Source organism: Panthera onca, chromosome X (assembly GCF_046562875.1).
Source record: "Panthera onca isolate mPanOnc1 chromosome X, mPanOnc1 haplotype 2, whole genome shotgun sequence".
Taxonomy (NCBI): domain Eukaryota; kingdom Metazoa; phylum Chordata; class Mammalia; order Carnivora; family Felidae; genus Panthera; species Panthera onca.
The window spans coordinates 5,592,888-5,612,689 of NC_138357.1; the positions used below are offsets into that span (position 1 = coordinate 5,592,888).

A 19,802-nucleotide genomic window follows, 5' to 3' on the forward strand; every position below is an offset into this window, starting at 1 on the left:
CCTAGTGGAATAAAAATAGGACTCGTAGTTGGGGCCTATCTGAGCAGGACCAATTAACCAGCAGGAACAGGTTGAAAAGACCGAAGCAGGAATTGTGGGGTGGGCAATAGGAATAAAAGAGGGGGGCACAAACTGAGTCCCTACTCTGATGACCACTTGACCTGGGCGAAAGAAAATAGGACTCTTTGTTGGGCCCTATCTGAGCAGGACCAAGTAACAAGCAGGAACCGTTGGAAGAGACCAAAGTAGACAGTGTGGGAGGGCAGGAAAATAAAGGGGGGGCTACCAAGTAAGACCCTACTCTGGGGACAACTTGATCTAGATGGTAAGAAAACAAGACTGTTCGGTCCTATCTGAGCAGGAGCAAATAACCAGCAGGAGCCTTTGGAAGAGAACCAAGCGGGAATGGGGGGGGGGATAAGAGGGGGGCTGCCAAATGGGACCCAATTCTGAGGACAACTTAACCTGGCGGCAAGATAATAGGACTCTTTGGGGGCCAATCTGAGTAGGACCAACTAACCAGTGGGAACAGTTGGAAGAGGCCAAAGCAGGAACTGGGGGGCAGGAATAAAAGGGGGGCTACCAGCTGAGACCATACTCTGAGAACAACTTGATAAAGCGGGCAAGTAAATTAAGACTCTTTTGGAGCCAGTATGAGTAGGACCATCTAACCAGCAGGAAGAGTTGGAAGAGACCAAAGCAGGAAGTGTGGTGAGTAGGAATGAAAGGGGCCTAGTAACTGAGACCCTACTCGGAACACTACTTGACCCAGGGGGCAAGAAAACAGGACTCTTTATAGGGGCCTGTTGAGCAGGACCAACTACACATCAGGAATCGTTGGAAGAGACCAAACCGGTAAGTGGGAGGGAGCAGGAGTAAAAGGGGGGCTGCCAACTGAGTCCCTACTCTGAGGACAACTTGTGTTGGGGACAAGCCAACAGAACTCTTTGTTGGGACATATCTGAGCATGACCAACAAACCAGTGATTACAGTTGGAAGAGACCAAAGCAAGAACTGTGGGGGGGGGGGCGGTGCAGCAGGAATAAACGGGGGGGGGGGGGGTGGGGGCTACCAACTGCAACAATACTCTGAGGACAACTTGACATGGGGTCAAGAAAATAGAACACTTTGTTGGGGCCCTGTCAGAGCAGAATCAACCAACCAGCAAGAACAGCTAGAAGAGACCAAAGCAAGAAGAGAGGGGGGAGGAATAGAAGGGGGGCTACCAACTGAGACACTCCTCTGAGGACAACTTGTCCTAGGAGCAAGAAAACAGGAGGCTTTGTTCAGGCCTATCTGAGCAGGACCAAGTAACCGGCAGGAACGGTTGGAAGAGAGAAAAGTCGGAAGTGTGTGTGGCGGGGTGGCAGGAATAATAGCGGGGACGGGCCCAGGCTCTTCTGCAGCAGGTGTCGGGACTTCATGGAGATCCGCAGGGCCCATCCCGCCCCGGGGAGAGGAGATCAGCCTGGGCCGCGGTGCCGGGCTACCTGTAGAGGGTGGCCGCAGGCCCCGTCCACTCAACTGTGCCTCGGGGATCTGAGGAAGCTGAGGACCTTGGGGTGAGGGACAGGATCCTAGGTCAGGAAAGGGCAGGGACACAGGACGGGGCCACGGTGTCCAGGTGGGGGTCAGAGGGAGGACTGAGGGACTCAGGTCCCCAGGACAGAGGGGACGTCCCAAAGTTCAAGACCTCACGCCTTCTGAGAAGGGCCCTTGGGAGGCATGGGGACTCGCGGAGGAGAGTCGGGCCAGACTTCCGCAGCCGGGTCTCAGAGACACCGGAGGAGGCGCAGGGGGCGGGGGGAGCACTGGGACACCTCAGTTCTGAAGAGGGCAGGGCCCGTGTCCTGGGGCGATTCCTAATGAGGAGCAGAGGGATCTGCAGGCAAAGGAGCCAGGACCCCACAACAGAGTCAGTCCGCGCAGGCCCCCGGGAGGGATGGGGACACTGGGCGAGGCTGGACTTGGGCATCCGGGTCTCGGATCACCCGGACCGGGGAGTGGGGGTCGGATGGGTGAGCTGGGGAGAACCGAGGACCCGCTGTCGGTCGGGAGCAGCCGCTCCGGCGGGCAGAGGGGAGGAGGGCCCAGGTGCTGTCAGGAGACCAGGTCCACCCCAGCCCAGAGCTACGAAGTCAGTCCGTGCCGCAGGCCCGGGGAGCCCCTGCATCGGGTGGCCAGAGGTGGCGGGCGCCCCGTCCCTGAGCCTGGGCGGTGCGTCCCAGAGACCTTCGGACCCTGGTCTGAGGGGCACGAGTTCCCTTCGTCAGCGGCCACGCGCCCAGGCCATCCCCGGGGTGCAGGAGGCCACGGAGGGAGCACCGAGGGAGGGACTCCGGCCCCCAGAACGGAGGCCCCGGCCCGGAAGGCGACCCCTAGCGGCAGCCTAGGGAAGCCCCTAGTGGGACTGAGGCCCCGCGGGGTGTCTGGACTTCCGCATCCGGGTCTCAAGAGACTGGCGGGGCGGGGCGGGGCGGGGCGGGGCGAGGGGGCCTCGGCGTCGTCGGCGTCTTCCGGCCTGCGCCTCGAAGCCCGTCGGGCGCGGGAAGGGCGCCGAGCCTCGTGGGCTTCGAGGTGAGGCCCAGAGGGAGGAGCGAGGGAGCCGGGACCCAGAGGGGAATGAGTCCGGCGGTGGGGGCGGCGGTGGAGGCCGCAGGGTGGCGCGGCCACGACGACTGTGACCAGGGCGTGAGGCGTGGGCGGCCTCGGGCTCTGGGTCCCAGCCCGACCGAGAGCTGGTTGCGCGCGAGGAGCCGGCGTCAGGCGGCAGAGCCCGAGGCCCAGGCCTCCCAGGGAGTCCGGATGGGGACGAGAGGACAGGGCTGAGGGACCCCAAGGAACCCATGTGAGCCCCTGCCATCGGCCCCGGGCCTCCCCGGACTTGGTCGCCTCGTGCGACGCCAGCCGCCTTGGCCCGGACCTCGCCGGGCCGGGAGGGCTCTGGTGGGAGGCAGCGGGCCCGGGGCTCCCCGGGAGAGCCGTGCGGGAGGACGGCCGGAGGCCCCTTGGACCCCAGCCCCGGGGCCGCCATCGGAAAGCCGCCCCCGCGGTGGGTCTGGGCGAGGGGAGGGCCTTGGTGTGCGGGGCTGGACCCCGGTCAGCCGAGGCAGGATCCCGGGCCCTGGCCGGGGTGCAGGGGAGAGAGGAGGCGCTGCCTCCCAGCCCAGGACACCTACGTAGGGCCCAGGAGGCCTGCCCTGCCGCTCGGGTCCGCTCTGGCTGTCAGCGGAGGCCCAGAAGGGGCAGGTCCAGGCTGGATGGGGTGGGGGCTCCCGGGGTGGGGGGGCGCCCAGAGTCCTGGCCAGAACCTCCTGGCCGCAGTGGGGGGTGGGGGCCCGGGGCGGTGCACGCGGTCTGCACCCACCCTGAGACCCTGAGGCGCCCCCTCTGTCCCTCCCTCCCTCCCTCCCTCCCTCCGTCTTCCAGGGGCTCGGAGAGCTCTGGAGTTGAGGCCTTGGTCTGAGGCAGGAGTCCCGAGGTCACAGAGCAGAGGAGGCGCGGCCGCGTGCCAGTCGGTTGTCCAGGCGAGGTGCGTGCTCCGCGCGTGGGGCCGGGGGCTCGCCCATCCCACCCCAGAGGGGACCCCTCGGCCCCCAACCCCCACGCGGCCCCGCTCTCAGGCCTGGGAGCTCGGGCTCTGTGGGCTGGGCCTCCCCCTGAGGAGCCACCCCTCATCTGTGTTCAGGGTCTCGCGACCATCATGCCCCTGGGTGAGAGGGGTGCGCTCTGCAAGCTTAAGGAGGAGCCAAGAGAGGTCCCGCTGCCATGGGATGCACCGCTGCCAGAGCCTGAGGACAAGGAGGTGGAGTTGAAGAAGGAGGAGGTGGAGGAGGTGGAGGAGGAGGTGGAGGAGGTGGAGGAGGTGGAGGAGGTGGAGTTGAAGAAGGAGGAGGTGGAGGAGGTGGAGGAGGTGGAGGAGGAGGTGGAGGAGGTGGAGGAGGTGGAGTTGGAGGTGGAGGAGGTGGAGTTGGAGGTGGAGGTGGAGGAGGTGGAGTTGAATGTGGAGGAGGAGGAGGTGGAAGAAGTGGAGGTGGAGGTGGAGGTGGAGGACGTGGAGTCGGAGGAAGAGGAGTTGGAGGAGGAGGAGTTGGAGGTGGAGTCGGAGGTGGAGTTGGAGGTGGAGGAGGTAGAGTCGGAGGAAGAGGAGTTGGAGGAGGAGGTGGAGTTAGAGGAGGAGGTGGAGTTGGAGGAGGAGAAAGCAGAGGAGGAGGAGGGGGGGGCCCGTCTCCCTCCTCCTCCTCCTCCTCCTCCTCCTCCTCCTCTTGCTCCCTGTCCTCCTCCTGCTCTGTCCTCATTCTGGTCCCCCTGGAGGAGGGATCTGCTGCTGCCCGGTCCCCGAGTCCTCCCCAGAGCCCTCGGAGCACCTGCCCCTCCCCCAGTGCCATGGCAGGCGCTCCGGGGAGCCAGTCCCACCAGGGCTCCAGCAGCCCCGATGAGGAGGGGTCGAGCACCTGGGGGGCCCCGGCAGGGGCCCAGGCCTCGCTCCCAGATGCGCTCCGCGTGAAGGTGGCTGGCCTGGTGCTGCTGCTGCTCCTCAAGTATCGCACCAAGCAGCCGACCACACGGGCGGAGATGCTGGCGGCGGTCAGCCGAGATGACCGGGACCGCTTCCCCGTGATCTTCCGCCGAGCCTGCGAGTATCTGCAGCTGGTCTTTGGAGTCGACGTGAAGGAAGTGGACCCCCGCGAGCACTCCTACGTCCTGGTCAGCATCCTGGGCCTCAGCTGCGATGAGACGCCGAGTGGTAGGGACGGCATGCCCAAGACCAGCCTCCTGGTGCTGGTCCTGTGGGTGATCCTCCTGGAGGACGACCGTGCCCCTGAGGAGGCGGTGTGGGAAGCGCTGGGGGTCATGGGGGTGTATGCCGGCAGGGAGCACGTATTCTATGGGGAGCCCAGGGAGCTGCTGACCGAAGTCTGGGTGCAGGAAGGGTACCTGGAGTACCGGCAGGTGCCCGGCAGCGAGCCCGCACGCTACGAGTTCCTGTGGGGTCCCAGGGCCCACGCAGAAACCAGCGGCGTGCAAGTGCTGCAGCACATCCTCGCGGTCAACAGCAGGCAGCCCGGGGTCTCCGTGTCTGTCCGAAGAGGCTGTGAGCCATGAGGAAGAGCGGGCCTGAGCCCGAGGGGCAGCCGGGCCCGTTCCCGCCTGGGGTCGAGCAGCTTCTCCTGCGGGGCACGAAGCCAGGCCACTTCTCGCCTGCGAGTGCGAGCAGAGCGGGCGCTGGGCGTTGTGAGTAGTGGAGGGCCAGGGCGGCTTGGGGGAAAGCGGGGCCAAGAGCACGTTTGGGTGGGTTCTTGTTCTCTGTCTACGTGGCCTCGGAAATCGATCTTTGTTTCCTCGAGGAAGTTTTCAGATGTTGTTCCTTGTCATAGAAGGTTTCGTGAGCTTCGGGCTCAGCGTGGGAGTGGCACCCACGCCACAGGTGTTCGAGAGTCAGAGTTTTGCCGTTTGGTGCAACGAGCTGGGAACCCTTCCGTCCTCGTTCGGGATCCAGAAGGGAATCGCGGTGCCTGGGCTGGGCACAGACAGGGATGTCTTGCAAACGTGAAGACCTTGGCAGTAAACGGATGGTTTCAGGACATGGAGAAGTAAAAGATGTTCGTTCTTGCTTCTCGTCCCTTGTCGTCTGTCATTCTGGACAAGGGACATAGAGATGTGTGCCTGCCTTTGCTTGGGTCTCCAAGAAAGGAGGAGACACCCGATCTGAGCAGAGGTCCCCAGCTCACTGGGACATTTGTGGCCGGACATTCGCCGAGCTCTGCTCACTCTCGGAAGGGCCCTGTGTTGGCAGTGAGGACACTAGGAGAGGCAGGACACGTCTCGCCCATAGGTGACTATCTAGCAGCTGCGGTCCCCATGGGAAGGCAGGGAAAGGTCCCCTAAGAGGAGCAGAAGAAATGAAAGAAGGCTGAGGCGGTGGGGCTCCAGGGGGGGAGCCCTGCAGTGGAGATGCCCTGCCCGAGCCAGGCTGGCCTGGGATCTCGGTTCAGTGCGATGCCTTCCGGGCAGCTGATCACAATGTAGCGGGGAGGGGACAGTGGCTGCGGTGGGCTCCCTGCCTCTGTCTCCAGGAAGTCGGGGAGTGAGAGCCTGGATCTGAGGCGCACAGACTCAGCTGTGCAGAGGGCGGGGGCACGGCCCGAGCCGGTCAGAGTCAAGGTGAGGATCCCGGAAAGGATGGTGACAGAGGTGGGGGCCTCGGTCTGGGATGCCTGGTTCGGGCCGGCAGAGAGAAGGGGCCCGGCCGGGCAGCAAGGCGTGCACGTCGACATGTGAGGGAGCACGGCCGGCCCCCCATCCCGGAATCCAGGTCAGTCCAGCCGGCAGCCCGAGAGACCCCGGCAGGGTGGTCAGGCGGAGCCCTTCTCCCAGCGGGGCTAAGGGTGGTAGACTCGGGGCCCCAGAGGGATGGGCCCAGGCTCTTCCTGGAGCTGGTGTCTGGACCTGAGGGAGAGCGGTAGGGCCTACTACACCCACCCACCCTGGGTAGAGGCGTTCAGGCCCCGCTGAGGCCCCGGGGTTTCTGGAGAGGGCAGCCGCAGGCTGCGTCCACTCAACTGTACCTCGGGGGTTTGAGGGAGCTGAGGACCTTGGGGTGAGGGACAGGATCCCAGGTCAGAAAGGGCAGGGGCACGGGCCGGGCTAGGGAGTCCAGGTGGGGACATGGGGGGGAGGACCGAAGGACTCAGGTCCCTAGGACACACAGAAGGAACCTGCCAGAGTTCGGGCACCCGTGTCCTTCTGTGAAGGGCCATGGGCAGGATGGGCATTTGGGTGGACAAGTCGGGCCGGACTTCCACAGCGGAGTCTCACAGCCACGGGACGGGGTGTGTGTGTGTGTGTGTGGGCGGGGGGAGGCGGCTGGGACACCTCAAGTGGGCAGAGGGCAGGGCCTGGGTCCTGCGGCCATTCTTGGCGAGGATGCAGAAGGAGGACAGAGGGAGCCTGGGCCCCTCAACAGAGTCAGTCTGAGCCTTCCGAGTGCCTGCCCCTCCCCCGCTGACATGGCAGGTGCTCCGTGGAGCCAGTCCGATGAGGACCCCAGCAGCCCCGATGAGGAGGGGTCCGGCAGCAGAGGGGACCCAGGAGGAGCCCAGCCCTCGCTCCCAGACGCATTCAGCCTGAAGCTGGCTGACCTGGTGGCATTCCTGCTCCTCAGGTATCGCACTCAGCAGCCGACCGACCACACAGGCGGAGATGCTGGCGGCGGTCAGCCAAGATGACCAGGACCACGTCTCCGTGATCTTCCACCAAGCCTGCGAGTATCTGCAGCTAGTCTTTGGTGTTGACGTGAGGGAAGTGGACCCCAGAGACCACTCCTTCTTCCTGGTCACCATCCTTGGCCTGATATGTGATGGGATGCTAAGCAGTAGGCAGGGCATGCCCACGGCCAGCCTCCTGGTGCTGGTCTTGGGGGTGGTCCTCCTGGAGAACAACTGTGCCCCTGAGGAGGAGGTGTGGAACGTGCGGGCTACCAACTGAGACCTACTCTGATGACAACGTGACCTAGGGGCAAGAAATCAGGACGCGTTATCAGGGCATACGTGAGCAGCACCAACTAACCAGCAGGATCAGTTGGAAGAGACCAAAGTGGGAAGTGTGTGGCCACCATGAATAAAAGGGGAGCTAACAACTGAAAACCAACTCTGAGGACAACGTGACTTGGGGGCAAGAAAACAGGACTTTCTTTTGGGGCTTATCTGAGCAGGACCAACTAACCAGATGGAACAGTTGGAAAAGACCAAAGCAGAAAGTGGGTGGGGGGGCTACCAACTGGGATCCTACTCTGAGGACCACTTGATCTAGAGGACAAGAAAACAGGACTCTTTGCTCGGGCCTCAATGCGCAGGACCAACTAACCAGCAGGAATATTTGGTGGAGACCAAAGATGGGAGTGTGTGCTGGGGAGGGGTGGCTGGAGTAAAACGGGGGCTACCAACTGGAACCCTACTCTGAGGACCACTTGACCTGGGGGAAAGATAAAAGGACTCATTGTTGTGGCCTATTTGAAGAGGACCAACTAACCGGCAGGAGCAGGTGGAAGAGACCGAGGCGGAACTTTGTTGGGGGTAGGAATAAACGGGGGGCTACCAACTGAGAAACTACTCTGAGGGCAACTTGAACTGGGGGCAAGAGAACAGGACTCTTTGTTGGGGCCTATCTGAGCAGGAACACCTAATCAGCAGGACCAGTAGGAAGAGACCAAAGCAGGAACTGTGCGGGGGGCAGCAGGAATAAAAGGGGGGCAACCACCTGAAACCATTCTCTGAGTAGAACTTAACCTGGGGGCAAGAAAAAAGGACTCTTTGTTGGGGCCTATCTGTGCCGGAGCAACTAACCAGCATTAACATTTTGAAGAGACCAATGCAGGAAGTGGGGGAAACGAATAAAAGGGAAGGCAACCATCTGAGACCCTATCCTGAACACAATTTGACCCGGTGGCAAGAAACCAGGACTACTGGTGCGTGTCTATCTGAGCAGGACCAACTAAGAAGTAGGAACAGTTGGAGGAGACCACAGCGGGAAGAGGGGGAAGGGAACAAAGGGGGACTAAACACTGAAACCCTACTTTGAAGACACCTTGACCTGGGGCAAGAAAATAGGACTCTTTCTTGGGGGCTATCTGAGCCGGACCATCTAAGCAAAAGGAACAGTTGGAAGAGACCAAAGCAGCAAGTGGAAGCAATAAAGGGGGCCTACCAACTGAGACCCTACTCTGAGGACACCTTGACCTGGGGGCAAGTCAACAGGACTCTTTGCTGGGGCCTATCTGAGCAGGACCAACTAACCAGCAGGAACAGTTGCAAGAGACCAAAGCGGGAAGTGGGGAGGGGCAGGAATAAAAGGGGTGCTACCAAGTGAGACACTACTCTGAGGACAATTTGACATAGGGGGCAGGAAAACAGGACTCTTGGTGGTGCCTATCTGAGCAGAACCAACTCATCAGGAACATTTGGAGGAGACCAAAGCAGGAAGTGAGTGTGTGTGTGTGTGTGTGTGTGTGTGTGTGTGTGTTGGGGGGTGGCAGGAATGAAAGTGGGGCTACAAACTGAAAACCAACTCTGAGGACAAATTGACCTGGGGGAAGAAAATCAGTCTTTGTCGGGGCCTATCAGAGCAGGTCCACTTAACCAGAAGGAACTGTTGGAAGAGATCAAAGTGGGAATTGGGGGAGGACAAGAATAAAAGGAGGGTACAAACTCAGACACTACTCTGAGGATAACTTGACCTAGGGGGCATGAAAACATAACTCTTTGTTTGCCCTGTCTGAGCAGGAACAATTAACCGGCAGGCACATTTGGAAGAGACCAAAGTGGGAAGTGAGGAGGCAGGAATAAAAGAGGGGTACCCTCTGAAACCCTACTCTGAGGACTCCTTGACCAGGGAGCAAGAATATAGGACTTTTTGTTGGGGCCTATCTGAGCAGAACCAACTAACAAGCAGGAATACTTGGAAAAGACCAAAGCAAAATGTGTGGGGTGAGGCTGCGAGTATAAAGGGGGCCTACCAAGTGAGACCCTACCTTGGGGACAGCTTCATCTAGGCAGCAAGAAAATAGGACTTTTCGTTGGGGCCTAAGCAGAGCAAGGATCCAGCAGGGACATTTGGAGCAGACATAAGCGGGAAGTTGGGATGTGCAGGAATAAAGGCAGGGCTACTGCCTGCAACTCTACTCTGAGGACAACTTGACTTGGGGGCAAAAAAACAGGACTCTGTGTTGGGGCCTATCTGAGCAGGATGTACTCATCAGCAGGAACAATTGGACGAGACCAAAGCAGGAAGTGCGGGGCGGGGGGCAGGAATGGGTGGGGGGGGCTACCAACTGAGACCCTACTCTGAGGGCAACTTAACCTAGGGGGCAAGAAAACAGGACTCTGTGTTGGGACATAGGTGAGCAGGACCAACTAACTAGAAGGAACAGTTAGAAGAGACCAAATAGGGAAGTGTGTGGGGGGTGGGAATAAAAGGGGAGCAACCAACTGAGACCCGACTCTGAGGACAACTTGACTCAGGAGGCAAGGAAACAGGACTCTTTGTTGGGGGCCTACCTGACCAGGAACAACTAACCAGCAGGAGCAGTTGGAAGAGACCAAAGCGAGAAGTGAGGGAGGGGCAGGAATAAAAGGGGGACTACCAACTGAGAACTTACTCTGAGGACAACTTGTCCTGGGGCAAGAAAACAGGACTCTTGGTTGGGGCCTATCTAAGCAGGACCAGCTAACCAGCAGGAACAGTTGGAAGAGAGCAAGCGGGAAGTGGGGGTGGGGCAGTTATAACAGGGGGGCTAAAAGCTGAGACCCGACTCTGAGGACAACTTGACCTATGGGACAAGAAATCAGGACTCTAAGTTGGGGCCTATGTGAGCAGGACCACCTAAGCAGCAGGACCATTTGGAAGAGACCCATGCAGGAAATGTGGGGGGTGCGGGAATAAAAGTAGGGCTACCAACTGAGACCCTACTCTGAGGACAACTCGACCTAGGGAGTAAGAAAACAGGACTCTTCTTTGGGGCCTATCTGAGCAGGACCAACTAAGCAGCAGGAACTGTTGGAAGAGACCAAAGCAGGAAGTAGGGGGCGCGGGAATAAAAGGGGGCTAACAACTAAGACCTTACTCTGGGGACAACTTGACCTAGGGGGCAAGTAAAGAGGACTCTTTGTTGGGCCCTATCTGAGCAAGACCAAGTAACCAGCAGGAATAGTTGGAAGAGATCAAAGTGGGAAGTGGGGGAGAGAGAATAAAAGGGGGGCTACAAACTGAAACACTACTCTGAGGACATCTTGATCTGGAAAAACAGATCTTGATCAAGAAAACAGGACTCTTTGTTGGGACTATCTGAGGAGGGCCAGCTCACCAGTAGGAACAGTTGTTAGACAGCCAAGCAGAACATGTGCAGAAGGGTTAGGAATAAAAGGGGAGGCTACCAACTGAGACCATGCTCTGAGGACAACTAGACCTAGGGGGCAAGGAAACAGGACTCTTTGCTGTGGCCTATCTAACAAGGCCCAACTAATCAGCAGGAACAGTTGGAGAAGACAGAAGCTTGAAGCAGGGTGGCAGCGTTAAAGTGGGGCTACCAACTAAGGCCCTACTCTGAGGACCATGTAACCTGGGGCCAAGAAAACAGGGCTCTTTGTTGGGGCCTATCTGAGCAGGACCAACTCACTAACAGGAACAGTTGGAAGAGGCCAAAGTGTGAATTGCAGGGGCAGGAATAAAAGGGGGGCCACCGACTGAGACCCTACTCTGAAGACAACTTGATATAGGGGACAAGAAAACAGGACTATTGGTTCCGGCCTATCTGAGTAGGACCAACTAACTAACAGGAACAGCTGGAAGAGACCAAAGAAGGATTGGGGGGCAGGAAAAAAGGGAGGCTGCCAACTGAGAACCTGTTCTTCAGACAAGTTGACATTGGGGGCAAGAAACAGGGCTCTTTGTTGGGACCTACCTGAGCAGGACCAACTAACCAGCAGGACCAGCTGGAAGAGACCAAAGCGGGAAGCATGGGGGGAGAAAACAATGGGGGGGGGGCACAAACTGAAACCCTACTCGGAGGGGAACTTGACCTGGGGCAAGAAGAAAACAGGACTCTTTTGGGGGGCCTATCTGAGCAGGAGTAACCAACCAGCAGGAAAAACTGGATTAAACCAAAGGAGGAAGCGGGGGTGGGGGTGGGGGGGCAGGAATAAATGGGGAAGCTACAAACTGAGACCCTACTCTGCAGAAAACTTGACCTAGAGGGCAAGAAAATAGGACATTTTCTTGGCGCCTATCTGAAGACAACCAACTAACCAGCAGATACAGTTGGAACATACCAAAGCAGGCAGAGGGGGGAGGCAGGAATAGAAGGGGTACAACCAACTGAGACCATACTCTGAGGATAACTTCACCTAGGGGTCTTGAGAAATGGACTCTTTGTTGCGGCCCATCTGAGAAGAACCAACTAACTAGCAGATACAGTTGGAACAGACCAATGCGGCAAGTGTTTGGTGGAAGCAATAAAAGGGGGTCTACCAACTGAGGTCCTACTGTGAGATCAACTTGACCTAGTGGGAAAAAAACAGGACTCTTTTTTGGGCCTATGTGAGCAGGACCAACTAACCAGCAGGAACAGTTGGAAGAGACCAAAGCTGGAAGTGTGTGAGGGGGGTGCAGGAATAAAAAGGGGCTACCAGCTGAAACCCTACTCTGAGGACAAACTGACATGGGGGCAAGAAAACAAGACTCTTTGTTGGAGTCTATCTGAACAGGACCAACTAACCAGCAGGAACCTTTGGAGCAGATCAAAGCTGGAAGTGAGGGGAGGCATCAATAAAAGTGGGGCTACCAACTGAGACCCTACTCTGAGGACCATTTGACCTGGAGCAAGAAAACAGAACTCTTTGTTGGGGCTTATCTGACCAGGAACAACTAACCGGCAGGAGCAGTTGGAAGAGACCAGGAAGTGGGGAGGGCAGGTATAGAAGAGGGCCTCCCAACTGAGACCCTGCTCTGAGGATAACTTGATCTGGGGGCATGAAAACAGGACTCTTTGTTGGGGCCTATCTTAGCAGGACCAATGAACCAATAGTAGCAGTTGTGAGAGACCAAAGCAGCATGTGGGGAGGCAGGAGAAAAAGGGAGGCAACCAACTGAGACCCTACTCTGAGGACAAATTGACCTAGGGGGCAAGAAAACAGGACTCTTGTTTCGGGCCGACATGAGCAGGACCAACTCACCAGCAGGAACCATTACGAGAGAAGAAATGAGGAAGTGTGTGTAAGGGGGTGGCAGGAATAAAAAGGGGGCTACCGGCAGAAACCCTACTTTGAGGACAACGTGACATAAGGACATGAAAATAGGACTGATTGTTGTGGCCTACCTGAGTAGGACCAACTAACCAGCAAGAACTGTTGGCCCAGGAATAAAGGGGGGGGGGGGCTAACAACTAAGACTTTACTCTGGGGACAACTTGACCTAGGGGGCAAGTAAAGAGGACTCTTTGTTGGGCCCTATCTGAGCAAGACCAACTAACCAGCAGGAATAGGTGGAAGAGACCAAAGCGGGAAGTGGGGGAGAGAGAATAAAAGGGGGGACACAAACTGAAACGCTACTCTGAAGACAACTTGACATGGGGGTAAGAAAACGGGACTCTTTGTTGGGACTATCTGAGGAGGACCAGCTCACCAGTAGGAACAGTTGTTAGACAGCTAAGCAGAAAGTGTGCAGAGGGGGTAGGAATAAAAGGGGGCCTACAAACTGAGACCCTACTCTGAGGACAACTTGACCTAGGGGGCAAGGAAACCGGACTCTTTGCTGCAGCCTATCTAACAAGGCCCAACTAATCAGCAGGAACAGTTGGAGAAGACAAGAGCTTGAAGCGGGGTGGCAGCATTAAAGTGGGGCTACCAACTAAGGCCCTACTCTGAGGACCATGTAACCTGGGGCCAAGAAAACAGGACTCTTTGTTGGGGCCTATCTGAGCAGGACCAAGTTACCAAAGTAGTTGGAAGAGACCAAAGGGGGAAGTGTGTGGGGGCAGGAATAAAAGGGGGACTACCAACGGAAACACACCTCTGAGGAAAACATGCCCTGGGGGCAAGGAAACAGGAATTTGGGGGGGGGGGGTCTGAGTAGGACCAACTAACTAGAGGGAACAGTTGGAAGGGACCAAAGCAGGAATTGTGTGGGTGAGGCAGCAGGAATAAAAGTGGGGCTGCCAACTGAAACCCTACTTTGAGGACAAATTGACCAGGGGGCAAGAAAATAGGAGTCTTTATTGGGGTCTACCTGAGCAGGACCAAGTAAGCATCAGGAACTGTTGGAAGAGACCAAAGCAGGAAGTAGGGGGTGCAGGAATAATAGGGGACGCCAACAACTAAGACCTTACTCTGGGGACAATTTGACCTAGGGGGCAAGTAATTAGGACTCTTTGTTGGGCGTATCTGAGCAGGACCAACTAAGCAGCAGGGATAGGTGGAAGGGACGGAAGCGGGAAGTGTGGGAGAGGGAATAAAAGAGGGCCTACCAACTGAAACCGTACTCCGAGGACAACTTGACTTGGGGGCAAGAAACTAGGACACTTTGTAGGGACTATCTGAGGAGGACCAACTCACCAGTAGGAACAGGTGTTAGACAGCTAAGCAGAAAGTGTGCGGAGGGGGTAGGAATAAAAAGGGGGCTACCTACTGATATACTTCTCTGAAGACAATGTGACCTAGGGGGCAAGAAAACAGGGCTCTTTCCTGGGGCCTATCTTAGAAGGATCAACTAACCAGCATGAGCAGTTGAAGAGACCACCTAGGGAAGTGTTAGGTGGAGAAGGAATAAAACTGGGGCACCCAAAGGAAACCCTACACTGAGGGAAACTGGGCCTCGGGGGCAAGAAAAGAGGACTCTTTCCTGGGGCCCATCTGAGTAGGACCAACGAACCATCAGGAATAGTTGTAAGAGACCAAAGCAGAAAGTGGGAGGAGGCAGAAATAAAAGGGGGGCTATCATCTGAGACCCTACTCTGAGGACAACTTGACTTAGGGGACAAGAAAATAGGACTCTTTGATGGGGCCTACCTGAGCAGGACCAACTAAGCAGCAGGAACTGTTGGAAGAGACCAAAGCGGGAATTGGGTGGGGTAGGAATAAAGGGGGGCTAACAACTGAGACCCTACTCTGGGGACAGCTTGACCTAGGGAGCAATAAAACAAACAATACTCTTGGTGGGACCTATGTGAGCAGGACCAACTGACTCGCAGTAACAGTTGGAAGAGACCAAACCTGGAAGAGTGCTGGGGTCAGGAAAAAAAGTGGGGCTAACAGTTGAAACCCAACTCTGGACAATCTGAGCTGGTGGCAAGAAAATGACTCTTTGTTGGGGCCTATCTGAGCAGGACCAACTAACCAGGAGGAACAGTAGGAAGAGTCGAAAGCAGGAAGTGTGTGTGTGTGGGGGGGAGAAGCAGGAATAAAAGGGGGTACCAACTGAAACCCTAGTCTGAGGACAACTTGACCTGGAGGCAAGAAAACAGGACTCTTTGTTGAGGGCCATATAAGCAGGACCAAGTAACCAGCAGGAACAGATGGAAGAGACCAAAGCGGAAAGTATGTGGGGGGCTGGAAGAAAAGGGGTACTACCGACTGAGCCCCAACTCAGAGGACAACTTGTCCTGGGCGCAAAAAAAAACAGGATTTTTTGTTGGGGCCTATCTGAGCAAGACCAACTAACAAGCAGGAACATTTGGAAGAGACCCAAGCAGAAAGTGTGTGTGTGGGTGGGGGGCAGAAATCAAAGAGGAGGCTACCAACTAGGACCCTCCTCTGGTGACAACTTGATCTAGGCCGCAGGAAAATAGGACTTTTTGTTGAGGCCTATCTAGGTAGAACAAGTAACCAGCAGGAACAGTTGGAAGAGACCAAACCAGAAAGTGTGGGCGGGCAGAAATAAAAGGGGAGGCTACCATCTGAGACCCTACCCTGGGGACAACTTGACCTAGGGAGCAAAACAAAACAAAACAAAACAAAACAAAACAAAACAAAACAGGAATCTTGGTGGGGCCTCTCTGAGCAAGACCAACTAACCAGCAGGAACAGTTGAAACAGATCAAAGAGGGAAGTATGTGGGGAACAGGCATAATGGGGGGGGGGGGATACAAACTGAAACTCAACTCTGAGGACAACTTGAACTCGGGGCAAGAAAACAGGAGTATTGTTGGGGCCTGAGAAGGAACATCTAACGAGTAGGAACAGTTGAAAGACACCAAATCAGGACGTGTGTGTCGGGGGGTGGCAGTAGTAAAAGGGGGACTTCCCAACTGAAATCATACTCTGAGGACAACTTGATTTGAGGGCAGGAAAACAGCACTTTTTGTTGGGGCCTATCTAAGCAGGACAAACTATCCACCCGGAACAGTTGGAAGAGACCAAAGCAGGAAGTGGGGGGGGGGGGGCAGGAGTAAAGTGGGGGGGGGCACCAAAGTAAGACCCTACTCTGGGGAAAACCTGACCTAGGGGGGCAAGAAAACAAGACTCTTTCTTTGGGCGTATCTGAGCAGGACCAAGTAACCACAAGGAGAATTTTGGAAGAAACCAAGGAGGGAATTGTGTGTGGTGCATGAATAAAAGGGGTGCTACCACCTTAAACCCAACTCTGAGGACAACTTACTTTGGGGCAAGAAAACATGACTTATTCTTGGGGCCTATCTGAGCAGGACCAACTAAACAGCAGGAAGTGTTGGGAGAGAACAAAGCAGGAATGGGGGGAGCAGGAATACAAAGGGAGGCTACAAATGAGAACCTACTCTGGGGACAACATGACCTAGGGGAGAGAAAATAGGACTCTTTGTTGGGCCCTACATGAGCAGGACAAACTTACCAACAGGAGTGGTTGGACGAGACCAAGGAGGGAAGCGTGTGGGGTGCAGGAAACAAGGTGGGCTACGAACTTAAACCCAACTCTGAGGACAATTTACCTGGGGGCAAGAAAACATGACTTATTCTTTGGGCCTATCTGAGCAGGACCAACTAACCAGCAGGAACAGTTGGAAGAGATCAAAGCAGGAATTGGAGGGGGGCAGGAATGAAAAGGACGCTACAAATGAGACCCTACTCTGGGGACAACTTGACCCAGGGGACAAGAAAATAGGACACTTTGTTGGGGCCTATCTGAGCAAGACCAACTAACTAGCAGGAACAGTTGGGAGAGACCAAAAACAGAATTGTGTGGGGGCAGCATAAAAGGGGGCCTAACTGAGACCCTACCCTGAGGACCACTTGACACAGGGGGCATGAAAACAGGACTTTTTGTTGGGGCCTTTCTGAGTAGTACCAAGTAACCAGCAGGAAATTTTGGAAGAGACCAAGGTAGTAAGTATGGGGGGGGGGAGGGCAGGTAGGAATAAATGGGGGCTACCAAGTAAGACTAGGCCAAGTCCTCTAGGGATTGCCATCTTCTGACAGGTACCGACCCCAAGGATCCATCTGACCCAAGCAGCCTTGGGGGCAGCCCAAGCCAGGACTAACCAGGGCCTGGCTCTTGACCAAATCTGAGAGACCAGCAACTGGTCTCCCCCATCCCTGGAGTGGGAGTAGACCTCGGATCATGGTTTCTCTTCCCATCCAGGGCCTGGTCCCATGAAACAATGTTCCTGGCTGCAGACAGGAGCCCTTCCTGGGAACTCAAACCAGATGTTTGCATATTCTTTTGGAAAAGAGAGAAGCTGGGGGCCCTGTGCCCATCCCCTCCCCCACACTTGGCCAGTGCTGCCTTGCCAGATCAGCTGTGAGCCACCTTTGTGACATCACATGACAAATAAAGAGCCGATGACTTAGGTAGCTGGTTGCCTCACTACGAGATTCTAGAATTTTGTGGACGGTATATATTGGGCATCCCCATACTGACCGAAGGCATTTGCGACTTGAGAGGTCAGTGAGACATTCTCATGGCAAAAGTGCTCCTGGTCTAGACTAGCTCCATGGCTAGTCAGAGTGCTAAGGAGATACCCAAAGGGAAGCTGGCCCCATCTGATGATGGAGAGCCAGCACCAGAATTACCATCTAGTTCATCCCAGGATCCAAATTTGGATTCCGGGGAGATTTTGGTGATGAATAGGGACCAAGCAGTGATCCAAGATCCAGGCCCCCAAGACAACCCACAACCACAGGCCCCAAACCAAGGTGCCGCCAACTTGGGAGAAAACAACAGTATTCTTGGGCTCTCCTTCCCAAGAAAGCTTTGGATGATCCTGGAGGACAACACCTTCACGTCGGTGCGCTGGAACGATGCCGGGGACACCGTGATCATCGACAAAGACCTTTTCCAGAGGGAGGTTCTTCACCGCAGAGGCGCGGAGAGAATCTTTGAAACTGACAGCTTGAAGACTTTCATCCGCCTGCTGAACCTGTACGGCTTCAGCAAAATACGCGCAACCGACCCTTGGGGGAATCAGTCCCCAGGGAATAAGAGAATGCTGGTAAGTAGAAAGTCCTTGGTTTCCCATGTTTTCTGTCTTTTCAGCACCTTCCTAGTAGACCCCAGATGAATGATCTACTGAAAGGGTTTAATTTCCGAGGACAACTTTCTTTCTCGAGAGACATTATGGAGAGATGAGAAAGTCTAGGCTTTCCTATTAACCTACAACCCCCTTAGATGGAGTGTGCATGTATGACTAAACATTCAGAGGCCAGGTAACGTCAAATAGGTATGTGAATCCCTTCAACTGGGCTTTATGTGTCTTTATTCAGTGAGTTTAGTTAGGTCCCAGGGCATAGTGAGCCTTGTAGACAACTTAAAAGGATCTTTTCTCCATAGTAGAACCAGACCATTATGACTGCTGTGGGAGGGGCCAGAGGCAGGGAGCGGTGGTGGGGGGATCCAGGGGCGGGGAGTGGGGGGGGTAAGGGGGGAGGGGGAATGGGAGGAGGAGGCGGAGGGGGGGAGAAGAAGAGGAAGGAGAGAGGTGGAAGGGGATTGTGGGGGGAAGAGGAGGGAGAGGGAGGCAAGGGGGAGGATGGGGGAGAAGGGGAGGAGGAACGGGGAGGGAGAGGGAGAAGAGGGAAAGGAGGTGGCAGTCTCGGTGGCAGCAGACACAAATCTTCCCTCCCAGAATGACTAAAATGATGAATCTCGCATCTCGTTTCAGATTTACCGCAACGCCAACTTTCAGAGAGACAAGCCTTTCCTGCTCGGGAACATTCAGAGGAAAAGTGACCTGAGAGTCACCACCACCTGGCTAGGCACCAGTGCACCAACTCCAAAGAGAAAGAAGCCGGTGGCAGCAACAAGACAGTCCCCACGAATCCATCACGAGGAACCCGCCAACGACGACAAGACGGTCCCCGGCGCAGCCCCAAACGCTCAGGGTCCCAGCGGCAGCCAGTCCTTCGCCTTCTCTGGCATTTGGTCTCTGAGCAGCGCAGCCGGGTACGCCATGGCAACTCATGGCCCGAGTGAGCCAGGTGGCCTGAGTGGGGAGGGCACCTCCAGGAACATGATGTTTGCGCCCCTGGCTACTGCCAGAAGGGATGACGCAGGGGAACTGCCCATCAGCCCCCCAGTTTACCCCGACTATGGTACGGTGATGTCTCTGTATAACACCTGTTATTCCATCCTGCTGGCGGCCCTGTCAGTCATGTCCCCAAACGAGGCCCCCAGTGAGAACGAGGAGCAGGAGGGCTCCTCAGATTACAAGTGTGCCCTCTGTGAACATTTCAAGGAAAATCCGGGTCCCTAGGCTCACAGGCCACTGACGACAGCTAAAAACTCACCACTGTAACCGTCAATCTATTTTTGGCTTTAATGGAAACAAACACAACTCCGCGGGAGTAAATAAACAGTCTGACTAGAACCGCGAATCTGTGTTCTTTCTCACGTATGATGCTACACACACCTTATGCGATAAGCCCGGGGAGGCTGGGAATCCTGGCCTGAGACAGGTTCTGGCCCCCTACTGTCCTCTGTCCTTCGAAGCGGCAGCGTTTTTGCAGCCTCGGCCAAGGACCTGGCTAGGGAGCATGGAGGAGGCAAGCCCAGGAAGATCTGGTCCCCTGAGCCTCGCCTGCGGGTCAGGAGACAGAACCGCCTCACTCCTGACCTTGGGGGTGTCACCTCGTATCATTCGTGTGTTTGAAACAGGAGGGCTTTTCCTCACGGGTGCCCCTGTGATGCCGGGAAGTTTCTGATCAGCAGCTGAGCGCTTCTAGCCCAAGAGCCAGGGGCCTGCCAAAGAGGCCCACCTAAAAGCAGGGCCACCCCATCTGCCAAGGGACGTGGGGCCACTTTCTTGTTGCTCAGAAGAGACGGGCCATTCTAGTCAATGCCTG

General features: G+C 56.3%; 1 protein-coding gene, 1 long non-coding RNA gene and 2 pseudogenes across 2 annotated transcripts; all 4 read left to right on the forward strand.

Moving 5' to 3' along the window:
• Nucleotides 1–2,493: 2,493 nt before the first annotated feature.
• On the forward strand, nucleotides 2,494–3,931 carry LOC145714659 (uncharacterized). Its single transcript, XR_014136924.1, has 4 exons — nucleotides 2,494–2,577; nucleotides 3,430–3,532; nucleotides 3,689–3,805; nucleotides 3,866–3,931. It is a non-coding gene; the product is annotated as an uncharacterized LOC145714659 (long non-coding RNA).
• A 105-nt stretch (nucleotides 3,932–4,036) lies between these two features.
• LOC145714458 (melanoma-associated antigen 8-like) lies at nucleotides 4,037–5,619 on the forward strand (annotated as a pseudogene).
• A 381-nt stretch (nucleotides 5,620–6,000) lies between these two features.
• On the forward strand, nucleotides 6,001–14,696 carry LOC145714459 (melanoma-associated antigen 8-like; annotated as a pseudogene).
• A 2,668-nt stretch (nucleotides 14,697–17,364) lies between these two features.
• HSFX3 (heat shock transcription factor family, X-linked member 3) lies at nucleotides 17,365–19,327 on the forward strand. Its single transcript, XM_081793867.1, has 2 exons — nucleotides 17,365–17,953; nucleotides 18,623–19,327. The coding sequence occupies exons 1-2, from the start codon at nucleotides 17,456–17,458 to the stop codon at nucleotides 19,211–19,213; spliced, it is 1,089 nt and encodes a 362-aa protein (XP_081649993.1). The 5' UTR covers nucleotides 17,365–17,455; the 3' UTR covers nucleotides 19,214–19,327.
• The last annotated feature ends 475 nt before the right edge of the window (nucleotides 19,328–19,802 follow it).